Source organism: Megalops cyprinoides, chromosome 3 (assembly GCF_013368585.1).
Source record: "Megalops cyprinoides isolate fMegCyp1 chromosome 3, fMegCyp1.pri, whole genome shotgun sequence".
NCBI classification, from domain to species: Eukaryota; Metazoa; Chordata; class Actinopteri; order Elopiformes; family Megalopidae; genus Megalops; species Megalops cyprinoides.
Window position 1 is genome coordinate 40,548,499 of NC_050585.1, and position 17,932 is coordinate 40,566,430.

At 44.0% G+C, this 17,932-nt stretch overlaps 2 protein-coding genes and 1 non-coding gene across 3 annotated transcripts; all 3 read left to right on the plus strand.

The window, feature by feature from the left end:
* The first annotated feature begins 429 nt into the window (after positions 1–429).
* trnav-cac lies at positions 430–502 on the plus strand. The gene has a single exon. It is a non-coding gene; the product is annotated as a tRNA-Val (tRNA).
* Positions 503–769: 267 nt separating this feature from the next.
* LOC118774659 (guanine nucleotide-binding protein subunit beta-2-like 1) lies at positions 770–9,108 on the plus strand. The gene is made up of 8 exons (XM_036524052.1): positions 770–991; positions 2,685–2,856; positions 3,115–3,262; positions 4,680–4,775; positions 5,469–5,579; positions 6,647–6,787; positions 7,894–8,004; positions 8,943–9,108. Exons 1-8 carry the CDS (start codon positions 883–885, stop codon positions 9,006–9,008), a joined length of 954 nt encoding a protein of 317 aa, XP_036379945.1. The 5' UTR covers positions 770–882; the 3' UTR covers positions 9,009–9,108.
* A 3,016-nt stretch (positions 9,109–12,124) lies between these two features.
* LOC118775565 (heterogeneous nuclear ribonucleoprotein A/B-like) lies at positions 12,125–16,772 on the plus strand. The gene is made up of 9 exons (XM_036525546.1): positions 12,125–12,185; positions 12,694–13,006; positions 13,873–14,041; positions 14,143–14,301; positions 14,409–14,540; positions 14,932–15,031; positions 15,150–15,314; positions 15,433–15,518; positions 16,092–16,772. The coding sequence occupies exons 2-8, from the start codon at positions 12,720–12,722 to the stop codon at positions 15,501–15,503; spliced, it is 1,083 nt and encodes a 360-aa protein (XP_036381439.1). The 5' UTR covers positions 12,125–12,185; positions 12,694–12,719; the 3' UTR covers positions 15,504–15,518; positions 16,092–16,772.
* The last annotated feature ends 1,160 nt before the right edge of the window (positions 16,773–17,932 follow it).

Consider the following 17,932-nt stretch of genomic DNA (forward strand, 5'->3'; position numbering starts at 1 on the left):
GATTCTAACCACTGAGATATGACTGCTAAAATCAACAAAATAATAGCCAACAGCGTCAGGGTCATTAAATTAGGAAAAAAAAAAAAAAACATGATCAGATCGTTTTGTCCGTCTTTCTGCTCATGCCATGCAGTTCTCTCGTTCTCTCTCTCCCTCTTCATTAAAAGTATTATTGTTGTAAATTAAAATATCATATATAGAAAAATATTAATGTATTAATTGTTATCCAGTGAAATGAGTGACTAAGCAGGGGGATTGAACACTTTTGCAAGGCCCTGTATGCATGTCACATTGTCATAAGGGGCTGAGCCCGCTTAAAGGCCTGACCCTAGAACCGCCCCTGGCCCCCTGTCCATTAATGTATCCTCACAATATTCAAAAATTGTTGTATGTCACAGTCCAGATCACTGTTTCATTACATTTCGTCAGGTTTCCGTAGTGTAGTGGTTATCACGTTCGCCTCACACGCGAAAGGTCCCCGGTTCGAAACCGGGCGGGAACAGAGTGTTATTTTGATGTCTTTATTGAACGCTTCATTGGAAATAATTTTAATTCGTAAAATAAACCGTACCATGTAACATTTTATCAAAAACACAGACCTACGGCAAATTATTAATTTTGATAATCAGTTCAGAAGCAGCAGTACTGCCTTATCGTCTAGTCTCTAGTGTGAAGAATATGAACGCGGTAAAGACATAACGCACGTTGCACTGTACCCAGAATGCACGGCAACCCGCTTACGCCGGATGCGCATTTTGATTCTGTTTCCGCTTAAGCAGCTCTCTTTCCCTGTGCCTGAATGTGAGAGGAGCTGGACGAGCGAAGCCTCCGATCTAAATCCGACTCCATCATCCCCAAAAGGCACGGTTTACCTTCGCCAAAATGACCGAGCAGATGACCGTGAGGGGGACCCTGAAGGGGCATAACGGTTGGGTCACCCAGATCGCCACGACTCCCCAGTTTCCCGACATGATCCTGTCTGCGTCCAGAGGTAAACCCGGCCGCCGCCATCGAAGTGCCGGATACTCCGGGTGAACCTACGTGGTACTGCCGCCACATAGGCGCCGGCTTGAGTTCACACGACTCTAGGTGCTTAAGTTCACACGACTCTAGGTGCATCCAGAATGTGGTCGATGCTTCTGTAGGTTGTTGTATAGTCAGCTAAAAGTTGCAGAAGCATGACTGGCTAGCCTTTGATAAGGTGATAAATTAAACTGCATTATTCAGTTGGCTAATCCACTTGCTAGGTAGCTAGCTGTCAGTCCAGTAAAGACTGTCAACACGTGCGTTGCCGAAGTGGAGATGACTGAAAGTGAAATGCATTGGATGAAAGCAAGTAATTCCTCATCATATCATAGTCTTTGTACCTAGGTGGCTAGCTAACTTCTAAAATTTAATAGGGAGTTGGCTTGTCATGAATTAGCTAGCCGGCTAAACCGAGTTAGCCAGATACAATCTGGACTAAGATTTCAGTGACTGACTTTACATTACTGCCATTTAGCAGACGTGTTATCCATTTATACAGCTTCGCCTATATTGAGACAACTGTGGTTAATTACCTTGCCCAAGGGTACAGCAGCAGTGCCCAAGCGGGGAATCGAAACAGCAACCGCTTACGGTTACGAGTCCTGCTCCTTACCACTATGCTACACTGCTAACCTTATGAGCCAAGGATTGTTCAAGGATTGAACGTTTTTGTTGAGTGGGGTAGTATAGTATTTGGCACGCAAGCATCCTTTCAGACAGAGGAGTCCTATTGGAAAGTGATGCAGACTTAACGGGAGGAGGTCTGTGGCTGCTGTGAAGTCTACATAGTTCTGCATTGGAAATGATGTTTTTTTATTGCTCACGTTACGGTTCGTGTGTTGTCTGCGTTTCGGTCTTTACGTTACCGTTTGAGGTTTTTTTTTCCAGTTTATTTGAGAATCGTAAGTGCTTGACTGGATTACAAAGAGTCATTCTTGTTGACATAGACGTACGACAGCTGCAGCAGTGATCATAAGTGTTGCAAATGCTTATAGTTACAGTTATAACAAACAGGATCATCTTCCATGCATGCCCTTGGACTGCTTCGCTTTTCCATAAACGTAAACATATTCTCGAATTATGGAACAAAATGTAGTTAATGAAAACAAAGTAATGGCAAATTAGGTAAACAGTCAGCAAGGCAAGATGATACGATAGATTTAAACAGGATTAGTTGCATTTTTGGGGCTGTTAGGATGATCACCAACCACACTGACCAGCTGATACAACTGTGCCTTGATTCTGTCATGTAGAACTAAGGAGGCAGCATGACTCAGAAGGCACCGAGTCTTGTTCATCCACATTTCGTTTTGTCAAGTCAGACTTGCAAAGCAAGCATACAAAAGCACATTTAATGAAATGAAGTCAAAAGCACAACAGTGCATGCGGTACATGACAGACCACTTCTGGACATGTCAGTTCATCACACAGCAATTTATTTGACATGGTCATGTTGTGGGTCACATACTTCCCATTGTGGAAAAACATGTCAGGAGTCCAGATCTTACTGGCCATCTTCATGGTTTATTCTTTACAGTTTGGTTAACAGATGTTAGTACCTGTTGTGAGACTTATGAATCTTTTTTTTTTAATGGATTGTGTATCATGCTAATCTGTACTTGTTGTCTGCATGTTCTCCCTGTCTCCTCCCTCTGCAGACAAGTCCATAATCATGTGGAAGCTGACGCGAGACGAGACCAACTACGGCATCCCCCAGCGGGCGCTCCGCGGCCACTCCCACTTTGTTAGCGACGTGGTCATTTCCTCTGATGGGCAGTTCGCCCTGTCCGGATCCTGGGACGGGACTCTGCGTCTGTGGGACCTGACCACGTGAGTGAGGTTGGGGGGGGGGGGGGGGGGGGTGAGGCGATGTGGGGTTTCTTACTTTTTAATCCATCACTCAGAACTCATTTTATACATCACCTGAAGCAATAGAACTGTTATAGTGCACTTCTTCAGAGTCCTGGTTATACCTGGTGAAGTTAGCCCTGCAGGGAATCAAAACCAGTGGATGTGCTGATCCGCCAGGGCCAGGACACACTGGCATAAAGCATAAAGAAAGTCTCCTCTGTCTGGTCTCGCACACAGCGGAACCACGACCCGACGCTTCGTGGGTCACACCAAGGACGTCCTGAGCGTGGCATTCTCCGCCGATAACCGCCAGATTGTGTCCGGCTCCCGGGACAAGACCATCAAGCTATGGAACACCCTGGGAGTCTGCAAGTACACCATCCAGGTGAGCAGGGGGTTTGGGTCACTGTCATTGCATTCAGTTCATTCATCATTTTGTGACAAGAGCTTAAGAACAGACCTCAAAAGTAAGAAAAAAAAAAAAAGTAGCTTTATTCCTAAGGCAATTCCGTGTTGTGAATAGTAGTTGAGAAATGTAATTATGAGAGATATGAATGTGCAAGGGCTTGAATGAAGAGCAAGGGGGATCTCTAAAGAACCAGAGGCTAAGACCTGTAAAATGCAGCTGAAACAGGTGCTGTAGCCGGTGTTGCAAAGGTCCTACTGCTGTTGTGTTCAGGGCCTCCAAGATGTCTGGCTTCAAGCCTGTATTCGTGCCGGCCAGAAGCAGATGGGCCCCCCCATGAGCCCGGTTCTGCTCAAGGTTTCTTCCTGATAGGGAGTTTTTCCTTGCCACTGTTGCCTTGTTGGCTTGCTCTCAGGGGGTCTCAGGCCTGGGAACAATGTAAAGCTGCTTTGTGACAACTTGTGTTGTAAAAAGCGCTATACAAATAAAAATGAATTGAATTGAATTGAATATTACCACTTCTGTCATGGAGCGCCTCTGTTTTGGAAATGTCTTTACATTTGATGGCTGAGAATGGTATAACCAGACAGGATGTAGTGGTCACTTATGTGTACTGTTCTGCGGCCTTATGGCACTGTTTTATATACAAAGAATGCAAAGTGTGTCTGTTTTTGAGGATAGTGAAGTGATACAATTCAATCTGTGCATATTTGTGGGGTGTAATTTAGCTGTTATCTGCGTACTGATCTGGCTTTGATGTTACTTGGTAGTAACCTGCTTCAGGTCCTTGTAATGACAACTGTGTTGTGGATAAGTGATGAAACCTTGTTTGTTTATGATTTTTTTGTCAATATCTGGGCCTGAAATTGTATCATAGTAGCAAGTCATGCTTCATCTGTTGTTCAGTTAATTGATCCAGGTCCTAAAACAGTCAGTTGATATAAATTCACCAAGATAAGATATAAGTAACAACTTCACATTATTTGAGCAAAAGCAACACATTTCTTTCATAAAGGACAAAATGCACATACCCAGGAAGAGATATCAAACCCTGATCAGTATTCAGCATTTTACTGCATGTTAATGACATTTTTCTTTCATTGTTAATGTTATGTTTTTTCTGTCATACTCATACTATTGGAAACATTCATGCCTCAGTCTTCATGCTTTGAAACAAAATGTCAAATTCAGTTGCCCTTGAGTTCACACAGTGTATCTGATTGCTGTGGGTTGTCTGTGTGGTTTCACCTTTGTTGAGCTGTCAGGTCCTTTGGGGTAGTTACGCTTTCATGGGATGGGTATACTGCCAAAGCACGTGTTGCCTTTAAAGACAAGCAAAGTTGGGGAAACGCTGGTGTAACGTAATCTGAACGCTTAACACCCCTCTCTCTCGTAGGATGAGAGCCACACCGAGTGGGTGTCCTGCGTGCGCTTCTCCCCCAACAGCAGCAACCCAATCATCGTCTCCTGCGGCTGGGACAAGATGGTCAAGGTACGAGACCACGCCCCCGGCGCACTCAAGCCTTGCAACATGCTGCCAAACCCGAGCACCAGCACCCGTTCTGGGTAACCCCGCTCCTCTCCGAGGAGATGCAGCACTCACCAAATTGCTTGTGAGGTTAAAGATAGATCAAACTCATCCCAGTGATTACAAAATTCACGGTCCTATCGCCTGAGCCCCCTGGGGCTTTGACGACAAGTCCTGCAATTATGATGGGATGTGAGCTACAATACAGGATTCAGACAGCAAATCCAAACAAATCTACACCCCCTTGTGTTAAAATGCTGTTAATAGCTGAGTACACCCCCTTCATAGCCAAGGGTCCATTCTGTGTTTGTAGTTGGTTGATTCACTCAGCAAATCTGTTGATGTGAGGAGCTCTTATTTCCACTTCTGTTATATAATTTGGTAGAGGCAGAAAAGTGGTGCTCCTGCAGCTTTTTTGACCTCCTCTCCCACCCACACCAACAATATCCACATTCATGCACATCAGCCTCTCAGACTAGCTATGGCGTAACTTAAACAGAATAGACTGCAGGATGCCCTAATGAGTCCTTTAGAGGGATTGCAAATGGCACCCTTGTCAATAGATCATTGATAGGAACACACCAAGTGGGATAACTACAAATGGACTTTCTGGCAGTACTGCTCTGTGACGAGAGATGGTTCCCCTCTTTCCTGCAGGTGTGGAACCTGGCCAACTGCAAGCTGAAGACGAACCACATTGGCCACACGGGATTCCTGAACACCGTCACCGTCTCTCCTGATGGATCCTTGTGTGCCTCCGGTGGCAAGGTAAGCCTGAGGGGAGGTTGGATATGGGCCACTGGCCTGGTCGGAGACCAAATTTGGGGAAGGACGAGAGGTGAGGGGTTAGTTCTGTCACACATCGGCTGTGATGGAGAAGCGAGGATTCATCCAGCAGGTTAACAGCTGGGCGGCCTTGCAGTAGTCGGGAAGGGCTTCATCCGTTGGGTCTCCACCACCAGTCTGGCACAGTGCCGTATCGCTGGGGCGCTGCCAGCTGGGACTGCCCCTGTGACCCACAGCTCTGGTTGCTGGGGCTGCTAACTGCAGGAGCTGTAGGCCTGTTTGTTTCCCAGCAGTGATGAAACCAAATGCCATCTGTGTCACTGTGATGATAAAAGAGGCTGTTTCTGAGCACGAGCAAACGATAGGCCTTCCTCCGCTAGAGTGCACAGGCTCACAGCAATGCAGCCATACACAGGATCTAACTAGATCTGCCAACACATAGGCGTTTTGTAACAACCGCTATGTTCACGTTTTTTCTTTTTTCATGAGGCTCAACCGAAGTAGTTTCTCCTGCGCACGAGTGTCATCTTTGTCATTTAAAAAGCAACAATATACTTAATAATAATAATAAACAATAAAGCTTATTTATATAACACTGAAATCAGGATAAATGAAATAATTTGCAAAAACAAAATAAATGGAACTAGTACCGCATATCGCGCTGTTGAGCCACCCTAAATCACTGCAGGGGAAATTTCTTCACCGCAACAGCCCTACTCTTAATGTTATGAGGTTGAAAGATACAGGTACAATGTCATATGTGGAACATCACAAACAGTTGGAAATGTTAATAGGTGGTATCAACAGTGCTGCAATGCTTTCCCCTATTGTTCAGATATGCATAGGCCTGCTTGTGACTAAAAATGATTTTACAATGCTGGCAGGTCTAGATTTGGTGCTGTCCACAACATATCTCCTGCTTAAGGAACAGTTTTGTGGTGGAGGTTGTGTCTAAGTGTTACCCTCTGGTGGACTGTGTGGTTATGTGTATGTTTGTGTATATGCATATACCATATTCATCCCTTGGTGTGTCCCCCTCTTTCCTGCAGGATGGGCAGGCCATGCTGTGGGACCTCAATGAGGGCAAACACCTGTACACCCTGGATGGAGGTGACACCATCAACGCTCTCTGCTTCAGCCCCAACCGATACTGGCTGTGTGCCGCCACCGGTCCCAGCATCAAGATCTGGGTAAGAGACAGGTGGCCAGACTCGGCCACTGTCCTTTAAAATGTCTGTCTGACAGTCAATCACAATCTTACAGTACACATTTTGCAATTACATTGTCATACAGCACTGGACACTGTATGTTTTCTGGAGGGAATGAAAAAGAAATTCAGAACCATTTGGGGAGAAACTGGGAAAATGACTCCTTCACTCCAGGGAGAAAACGGTCTCTTAGCTCTTAGCTTATGTGCCCTGATCATTTAAATCCTGGTCCTGGGGCCCCCCTGCTCTGCACGTTTTCCATCTTTCCCTGCTCTACCTACCTGACTGAACTCATCAGTGGCACTTTTGATTAGCTGAGCACACCTGATTTAATCAAGAACATGTTAGTCATTTCAATCAGGTGTGTTTGGAGCAAAGATGGATAGAAGATATGCAGGACAGGGGGGCTCGAGGAGTAAACGCTGAAAGGAATCCTAATTTATGCTGATGAAAAATTTGTCACTGGTGTTAGCTGTTGAATTGAGAGAACATGAAGCAACTGCATGCCTCTCTCTTGTCAATGCAGGATGTTGATGGGTTGGTTGCATATTCATACTGTATGCTTAATTAATCTATCTATCCAACCCTATTTCATAGAGCTGTCTCTTTAAAAAGCACAATTGTACTCTTGTCTGAAGGAAAGTGCAAAGTGCAACAGTACACTAAAATAGTTACTAAGTGAAGGCTAGATTTAAAAGATATGAAGATATAAAAGTATTTCAGTCCTGGTCAGAGCTTTAAAGTATTTGAGGAGTGCCCCCATATATAGTCAAAAAGGAAGAAAAGGTAATTTCTAACTCTTGTATACACACTAGCGATGAGGAGAGCAGGGCTACATGAACCTTGAAATGGGTAGGCTATCATGCACTTTCAAAGACTCATTGTTGTGATCCAGTCATATCGTTTTGTGGTAGACAACAAAGATCTTTGATTTAATGTATACAAATCAGCATGTGGTGGCTCCATCCCAGTTGGATTCATGCTCACACTTCACTCTTCCGTCACATTGTGTCTCACTGTGCTTTTGTCACCCAATATTCTGCTACGCCTATCTGACCCAACCCCACCCCCTCACTCCTCGTCCACAGGACCTGGAGGGCAAGATCATCGTGGATGAGCTGAGGCAGGAAGTGATCAGCACGAACAGCAAGGCGGAGCCACCCCAGTGCACTTCCCTTGCCTGGTCTGCTGACGGACAGGTACGGTTGCTGCTCAGTTCGACTGCTGGCCCTGCCTCACAGCAGAGCTCTCCCTGCTCACACCAAAACTCCGCCCCCTGTGATTATACCCATTCACGATACATTTCTCACTCCTATCTGGTGACAAGTCCTGCAAATATGAGGGGCATGAAACCTGTCTGCATGAAGACTCATTTCCATGAATGTAGGCAGACATATTGGCACTGTGGTCTTAGCAACTGGTTCCATAAACGCTGTGCTAAATATTGCATATTTACTTCCTGGTGGGGCCCATCATTTGTACCTTAGTGCAAGGCTTTAAATTGTAGTCCTTCAGTATCCAGCGATATAAATTCCATTTCAAGGAACTGCTTGTTATACCCTGATGATTTTCATTAATGGCTACATGGCCTACCACATGGTGCTGGTTCGATCCCCGCTGGGACACTGCTGCTGTACCCTTGGGCAAGGTACTTAACCCACAATTGCCTCAGTAAATATCCAGCTGTATAAATGGATGACATTGTAAAGAACTGTAACCTATGTAAGTCGCTTTGGATAAAAGCGTCTGCTAAATGAATAAATGTAAATGTTAGACGAATCATGGGGCCAAATTACTCAAAAGAAAAGGTACCATTAAGTTGAAATTTGGGTAGATTTTTTTTCATTCTAAGCTGCCCTCTAATTGACGCTAATAGTTTAAGTGATGGAGCCTCTTTTGTGAATGTATATATACTGATGTTTGTGTATGTACGTGTGAGCGAGAAAGCTATGCAAGTCACCTGACATAAAATCATCTATCAGCACCATAATGTAAAAACCTGCAGTGCATGTCTATGCAGACTGGTGGTGTTTATGCTAATGTCTAGACGTCCTACTGAATTTTCAATGTTTGACCTGAATGTTTCAGGTGGTGTTAAGGTTATTAAGGCTGATCAGTATTTTTCTGTACTCCTCAGACCCTGTTTGCTGGCTACACTGACAACCTGATCAGAGTGTGGCAGGTTACCATTGGAACCAGATAAGGGGGTAAAAGGGACTTCCAGAAGACGCCAACAAAACTAAGAACTGTTAACCTTGAAGAATAAAAAAATAAAAACCGAAACCCATTTTGCGTGCTCATTACTCCATATGCCTGTCTCCTTTGTATTGAGTATATATCTGCTGCACATGAAGGGATGCCCTCAGTAGTCTAAGAGTTACAGAACACAGGCACCTTAGTCTTGAGTGAACTTTTGACTCCAGACTATTCAGCCTTCTGAAACACCCTTTTAAGTTAATACTCACTGCTGTTGTGGGTATGCCAAGATGGGGAAAGTGCTTGGCCCCATGTACCATTCATGGTGGGAGATGTTGCCGATAGGAGACAAATAAAGCATCTGCTTTTGATCAAAGGTAGTATCTTCCTGAAAAAGAAATTCTGGAAAGTGTTGGCTGTGCTTTACTAATGTAGCCGTCTGCATTTCTGAGCAAAAGGAAGTTAAATGTTAATTTACTATTTGTGATACATAGCTTAAGTGTACAGTTGGATTACAACTGTTGCGTTGATATAGTGCTCACATTTATATCAGTTGTGCTCTGTTCTTTTTTGAAGCAGCACAATGAAGACATGCACTTTCTGCCATTCAGGTCTGTTTGCATATGGGGATTAAAATTAACTTTTTTCAGCGCTTTGAGACCTTTGTGTGTACTGTTTTAGAACCCGTTATGGAATTTGCATGTATTGAATGCCCCCCAGTTACCAGACATGCTTTTTGTATTTTGGAGCTGTGACTGGAGACCTCCCAGCCATCCAAGTCTTTCTTGGTGTTCAGGGAAGGGCTCCTATATGTTGAGCTACGTAATTTCACAGCTTTACAACATCTGCTGCAACTGGAAGCATGCTTACAGAAAAAACAACTTTTAGCCTTTATATGCTCATTATCTGGGGTTTTCCCATTGGTGGTTTGAAGTCTAATGCCAATCGAGACTTTGCTCACTTGTTTGGGAGAACATTTTAAATACTTTATTTTAAACAGGCAGACATTTTGAATTGTGATCGATTTCCTTCTTTTTGAGGTTTACACATACATCCTGTGATATATTCAAATCTGATATGCTATGCAAACTAACTTTTCTTCTGTAAGTGTATGGACCATGGTTCTGTCTGGAGACTTAAGAAATGGAAATGTATCAGGTATGGGTTTTTTTCCTTGCATACAATAATTGCTCGGGTCACTCAAATTCCCTACTAAAAACCCTTATGTACTTGATAAAGTCACAAATACAGACATCAATCTGAGGACAAACTGTGTTCTGACACTTCTGATTCCCACAGGTGGGGTGGAAACTAGTTAGCAAATACAGAAACAGTGTTTTATCTCTGTGGTAGTGTCACCATAAATCATAGAATCATTCATACTGCCTTGACCTCCATCACTAGCCATACACTGCTGCAGTGCCCTATCTGGGATTTGAAACCACATTTTGGATCTGTTGTCAGCTCAACCTCCACCACCCTGAGAAACTTGCTTATACTGCTTACTGACCTGGCTGTTGTAAGAATAGCATGGTCCAACAGAAATCATAGTAACAGCAGCATGGCTTTAATAACACAAAACTAGCTCTGTCCCTAAAACACAGGCTGAAAGACTTCCTGAGTAGAGCCGCCAGAATGTCCCTGGGAGACGGTGAAGGCTGAAGGGCTATTCAAACTCACTACAAAGCAATGCAATATTTTTATTATTTGTTAGTGTCCAAATTTTGATAAGAAATAAATGAAATTATGTAAAAACCACAATGCATGGTTTTTAAAGGTTATCCTTCTCTTTCTGTAGTCTTTATGGAAATTGCTCTGGGTAAGAGCAGCTGTTTAATGAATGTAATGTAATGGCTAATGTTCAAGTAAATGCATGCATTCTGTAGTTTTGTAGTTAATATTAGGGATATCGGAGACAGTGCAATGAGACGGTCTGCATACGTTTAGGTCAATATCTAGCTGTTTAAAAACAATAGTTGATTTATTAAGTCATGCTACTGTTTTGCTACTGAGGTTGTATTGCTGATCTGCCAAATGTCTTCTAACATAACACAATATGAAAGATTACTGGGTGTATAAGTGACCGCTTATGGAAAAGTAATTCAGGATAGATGTCAATATTGGATATTTATATATATATATATATATATATACACACACACACACAATCTGACATGCGATAGAAAATGACTCGGTTTCAAATAAGGACATGCCATATCGCCTAGCTGTGCTTTGTATCTTGGATTTTTGTGATTTTACACAGCTGCTGATGATGCATGTCGTTATACTACATCATTTAATATGTAGATAAGCTAGTTGGCTGCTTACCTACATTGTCAATTCTTCATGTAAACTGATGTAAAGATAGACCTGCACGCGTGGATACCTTCTGTTAATCTTGCTTGCTCGTTTCTATCATTGCACTACATTACATTCATTTAGAAGACGCTTACCCAGAGCGACTTCCAGCACAAAAGAACAGAAGCGTATCCATTCAAGTTGAATGAGTAACAGAGCTAGTAGCGCTTAAGCCCTATCACAAATTAACTTGGGCAACCTGACTAGACAAGGAGAGCCAAGTATACTATCATACATCAGCCACAGCATCGCAAAATCCAAAAACACGTCGCAGTACTACCATGCACAGAACTAGACGAAAAGGCCTGAAACATCTAGCCGGCTACTGTGTTCATCCATCTGGCTAACATGTAGCGAACTGTTCACTAGTTTGAAGAGTTGGTTGGCCAGTTTGTGGTCTGGCGAGGGGCTCCACAAAGTCACCACATATAGCTGTGCAACGCTATTCTTCGACATAACAATCTGTGTACTGAATAAGTATTAAAAAAAAGTGCGTTTGTTGCTGTGATTTTACAGAAAATACGTTTTAATATTGACCGTTTTCGACGTAGACACACAAAATCTAAACAAGTCAGCTACCTTACCCCTCAGAGTTGCCACTTCAAATACGAACCTCGTAGACGGAAGAGCAGAGTGGGTGGGTACCCTGTGCAGAGATTACCAATAGGAAAAGAGGTTCATTATGATGGGCAAGTCTAAAGACCAAATAGAGGATATCTTTATTGAATATGTCCCTCTTATCCGGTAGTATAAAACCTGCCACGAGTTGGCATTGTGAGGGAGAATCCATCTTGAAGAACTGTCTCCGGCTCCGATTATTTGAGCAGTAAGCGGTGTTCTGTTTATTAAACGTAGTTCTATTAGATGCATAATACTCTTATTAACAATAATATCACGTGTACAGAGTACGTATATGAAGATTGCATGTTACGTCTGAGGGGCCTTATGGATACTTGTTATGCTTAAACGGGCCTTTTAACGCTAGCAAAAATGTATATCGTATGCGGCCTAGTTAGCGAGTTGGCTAGCTGGGCTAGCTATTATGTAACGTAAGAACAGAGTGTACTCGCTGCAAGTTTGTACAGACCAGCTAACTTGAGTTGCAACGTTTTAACACACCCGTAGGTTTTAGGGTTCACGTATGCCTTACGATCACTTTAATTGTTTATTTTTTTCCCACGGATACGATTACGTGTAGCAACATATTTGCTATACGATATGATACCAGTAGTGGCTTACTAAAACTCGATACCATTCATGACTTGCTAGATCGCTGGCTGCACGTTTTCTACCAACATTGCCTGAGCAGTCCGCGATCTCTTAATGTTTTGTAGATAAAAGGATCAGCCACTGTACCACCATGTCTGACACCGAGCAGCAGTTCATGGAAACCTCCGAAAACGGCAACGAAGGCGAGGAGGACCTGAACGGAGCGGAGCCTACGGAGCAGCCGGAGGAGACAGAGGCAGAAGAGCCGGAGGAAGAAGAAGAAGAAGAAGAGGAGGAGGAGGAGGCGGCGGCGGCGGCAGCCGAAACGGCAGTGGCTGTGGAGGAGGAAGAGGAGGAGGAGGAGGAGGAGGGAGATTCCCAGAACGGCGCTGCAGAAGGCGGGCAGATCAACGCAAGCAAGACCGAGGAGGATGCAGGGTGAGGATTAGGGTATTTAATTTCTAAGGAATATTTCCTTGCTACGATCGAAAAAAGACGGCATGCAGGGAAAACTCTTTTGTTCTTGCGGTCTTTGTTGGCGCCATGTGCTGCTGGTGCAGGGGGGATGGGCAGTTGCTATTGAGCATAGCTATACATTTAGGCGCCTTTTTGCCGCTGGCTGCCTCTCGTTTTATTGTTAAAGCGCCGAGTCCCTTGTTGGTAGCAAGATTGCTGTTTACGACTTTGTAACGAACGGTTGCTAGCTTGCTACTTCGCGGTCTGCGTGTCTAGGAAGTTACATAAGTTTGCCTCCGAACAATGCAGCCTGTTGCGCGTGTACTGGTGGTTTGCCGTGTGCAGGGGAGTTCAGTGGGTGTGTCACACCTGAGCCGTGTAGTCAGTACTGCCTATGTCGCATCATGCGTCGTATGCTTTATTGGAAATTTAGCGACTTGTAACAATCGGTGCGAACATCGGCGTGAAGTGGTTACTTCAGAATTTTTAAAGTTTATCCAATCGCAATGTGCAGTTTGTACCGTAAAATTAGATTCGGTAAATACCATTCTGCTGAAATCAATCACAGTGGTGCACATAGAGAGAAGCAAATTAAAATTTTACACGGATACCTTACTGTATGATCGACAGTGTTAGCAGAAGTGTGACCCATGTTAAGTTCATGCGTATTACAGGGACACTTATAATTGAAAATCACACAGATAATTACGGGAAGTCTCTTATGAAGCCACAATTTCATTTTAGTGTGGTAAAGGTATTAACCTCGTGACATGCAATTTAAGAGCTAATCCCATCAGTGATCAAAATAATGAATAATTGAACTTTGTTTTTTGGATATTTCCTGTCAGGAAAATGTTTGTCGGTGGTCTCAGCTGGGACACCAACAGGAAAGACCTCAAGGACTATTTCTCCAAATTCGGCGAGGTGACCGACTGCACCATCAAGATGGACACCAACACAGGACGGTCGCGAGGCTTTGGGTTCATCTTGTTCAAAGAAGCTTCCAGTGTGGACAAGGTTAGTGTGGAGCATACAGCTGGAGATACTGCTTTTGAGACTGATGTGAACCGTAGTAAATCAGCATTTCAGAGGGAAACTGAACCCACCCTTGTTTCTAGGTGCTGGAGCAGAAGGAACACAGGCTAGACGGGCGACAGATAGACCCCAAAAAGGCCATGGCCATGAAGAAGGAACCCGTCAAGAAGATCTTTGTCGGAGGTCTGAACCCAGAGACCACAGAGGAGAAGATCCGGGAGTACTTTGGAACCTTCGGAGAGGTGTGCAGCGTAAAACTCCATGCAGTCCTTTATTTGTTAGCATGGTTTGCATGCCTAAATTTATTTCCTAAATTGTGGTCACCCTCTTTTTTTATTTACAATTTCAGATTGAATCCATTGAGCTTCCAATGGACCCCAAGACAAACAAAAGGAGGGGCTTTGTCTTCATTACGTTCAAAGAAGAGTCTTCTGTGAAAAAAGTCCTCGAAAAGAAGTACCATAACGTTAGCGGAAGCAAGGTAACATTGTAAAGATGACCTTGTATATATTTTTCCATTTTCTTTCTAACCATAGGCATTGTCAGCACCACCAGTAAATGTCTCATTTATTTCATGCCTCAGCATAACTGTCCAATTTTTCTGCTCTCTTGTGTCTTCACTGCAAAGCCCTTGCACTTCTAGGACTGTTGCTTCTCAGTTTGCACTCTTAAAATTTGCTCAGGTATTTAATTGGTTCAAAGGGTTGAAATGCATGGGATGCAGCAGCATGCAGACACTGGTACCAGTAATCGACTTATTGACTAGCTACATTTCTGGGGTATTTTCACTCTACTTTCTCAGCCTGGTAATCACATGGCAGATAGCTGACCAAAGTGACTGACTGCAGTTCTTTTGCGGCTTTACTTTGCAGTGTGAGATTAAGATCGCCCAGCCAAAGGAGGTGTACCAGCAGCAGCAGTTTGGTGGCCGTGGCGGTGGCTATGGTGGCAGAGGCAGGGGGCGTGGTGGTGGTAAGTGCCCCCCCCCCCCCCCCCCCCCAAACCAGTTTCTCATTTATGTTGTGAAATTTGCAGTGGCACTTTGTTAGTGCCTGGTGCAAACACTCTCAATGGCTTGCTCTCCCTACAGGTCAGAACCAGAGCTGGAACCAGGGATATAATAACTACTGGAATCAGGGTTATGGTAACCAAGGCTACGGCTACGGGGGACAGCAGGGCTACGGTGGCTACGGGGCGTACGGCAACTACGACTACTCTTCTGGTTACTATGGCTACGGCGGAGGCTACGATTACAGTAAGTGTGCAGCAGCGCTGAATTTTACTCACTGAATTTCACATGCGGTGTGGGAGTTGTTTTAATATGCCTTTGCACAGAAGTTTACACACCATTCTCTCTCTCTCCCCCTCTTCAGACCAGGGCAATACAAGCTATGGGAAATCCCCAAGACGTGGAGGCCACCAGAGTAGCTACAAGCCATACTGATCATACCCAGTGCAGGTAAGCATTGTCACGCTGTCGGTATGACTGTACTTTCACCTGTTTGTGCCTGTACATTTTGCAGGAACATATCTCATGTCAAGTGTGTCTGTTGGTTATGTAATCCCTGTGGGACTGGAAGGAGGGGGAAAGGGGAGGGGGAATGCTGGGTGTGAATCTTAAATGGGTCCTTGCCACTTGTTAGTGCAGCTGTTTGAATGATGTGGGTAACTTGTCAGACACATGAGCGTGTGTGTTGGGGGAGGGGGACACTGTCCTACACATGACAGATTCATTGCTACAGAGCTGCCTGATCAGAGCTGAGGTGGTGGAATGGCATGCTTCTTCTGTATCCTAGCAACACAGTGAAAGTGCACACAGCCCCATTTTTTTTCCAAGTGCTGGACAGTAAAACCACATGTCCGCACTCTGGCACAGAAAGCAATTTATTCTGGCCAAACACGGGGTGTTTCGATAGGAGGTTGATCTAAAGGGCCCAGGCCAATGCAAGGCGCACGTGTGTGTTGCTGTGACGATGGAGGTGGTGGTTGGGGTCTGGAGGCAGTGTGCAACGTTGTCTCCTCTCTCTTTAAGGACTACAGTGATTCAGAGCGAGCGTCCGCGATGCAGCCGCAGCTGGAGCGGAGCCTGACGTTCCTTTGGAGCCGGCAGGATTACAGACTCATGCTTCATTTGTACAGAACAATTCGAGGAATCGGGGGAAGCAAAAGTCACTTTTCCACTTTTTATTTTATATTGTTTTTTTTGTGTCCATACACATTTCCAGAGATGGAAGTGTTATTTTTACTGTACTTTTTGGTACCTTTTTTGAATAATGTATTGTATGGTTGTATTTTACATGTCTTCTGGATTTACCACGACGGAGATCAGAGCTATCAGAGCTTTTGAAATAAACAACTTTGAGTAATTTTTTTCAGTGTTCCTAGACCTGCTTTCTTTTCTGTGCGGAGTCCTGATGCAAGTTGCATGGCTACAGAGCAAAGGGGTGGAGGGGGGCGGGCTACCATGTTAAAGGGATTAAACTAGTCAGATTTCATTGTAAGCTTGTCTAGTAAATGTGTCAGCAATTGGCTAATAGATGAGGGCAGCCAGCTTTTTTGCTTTTGTTTTTGATTTTGATTTTTCTTTGGCTTTTTAAAGTTTAACTTGTCTGCGTTTAAGTGGCTTTGATAGTGTTATTTCTGCGCATTAAGATTACGCTTGCAAATGTAAGAGGGCATCCCCTCTCTCTGGAAATCCTTTTCTCTAGTGTCTTGGGCAATTACTAGAAATAAACTTTTGGGTTTAAGATTTGTGTGGATCCTTATTTAAATACTTGTAATGCTTTTCTCTGTGGTTACGGCTGAACTTTTTATAACGTTAAACTCCCCTATGCCGCACAATGTGGGCATAGTACGTTTGCTTATGGAGTTGCTTAAGTTTGCTTTGAATCCAAGGAAAGCTGGCTTTTTTAAAAATGATCCACTGCCCCTTTTTGAGTGATAGGTGCACAGTTTGAGCACACAGTACAGAATCTGTTAACCGTCTTATTGTAAAGGGAATTTGTTCTGTTGTCGCGTTATTGGCACTTCACAAATGATCTGCAGAATGAGAGGTAGCGAGTTCTTATTAAACGAGAATACTAATTGGTTTGCAGTTGACTGTGTAGCGACACCTGAGAGGTGAGATTCGACTCGTTTTCTCAGCCATATACACTGACTAAAGAAAACTGATCAAAAAGTCGATCAGATGTTTCTCCTAGCGGCTGCAGGAGCAAGGCTGGAGTGCAGTGTTTCATTCTGGACAATATTTTGTACGGTGATGTAATGTGAATTGGTTGATGAGGGTGAACCATGTACCAACGTCCTCATTTTCAATTGGTTAATGCAGGCTGAAGTCGTCTTAAGGGTATTTGGCAGCGTTTGGTTAGTTGACCGCACAGCAAGCAGGCAACTAACTTAGGTTAACGTTTGGTTAGTTGACCGCTAGCAACTAACTGTAATGGACGTGGGTGGTAAGAATCAAAGTTCTTAATTGTCAGTTGGGTTGAACAGGCTAAAGTTGACTGGTTTGGTCTCGGATGCTGTTTTGTCTTGCTGTGTGTTTACACTGATTCAACAAATGGGACATACTGTCCCTCTCATAGAATCATGCTTTGGTTTAGGGTTGTCTGCCTTGTTCCAAAGTTGACTTGTCAGCCTTAGGGGATACACAGCAATCATGTTCTCCAGCATTTCTGAAGAGTGATGTGTTTGAGTCTTGGTCCTTGTGGCCCACTGTAAGTGCAGGTTTCCAGTCTTGATGGAGTTAAGCGGTGTCACCAAGTCTAGCACCCAGTCTTGATTAGTGTAACAGTAAATGACTCCTTATGGTTTTTTGCTTGTGTTGTACTCTACCTCACTAAGTCGCTTTGGATAAAAGTGTCTGTCAAATGA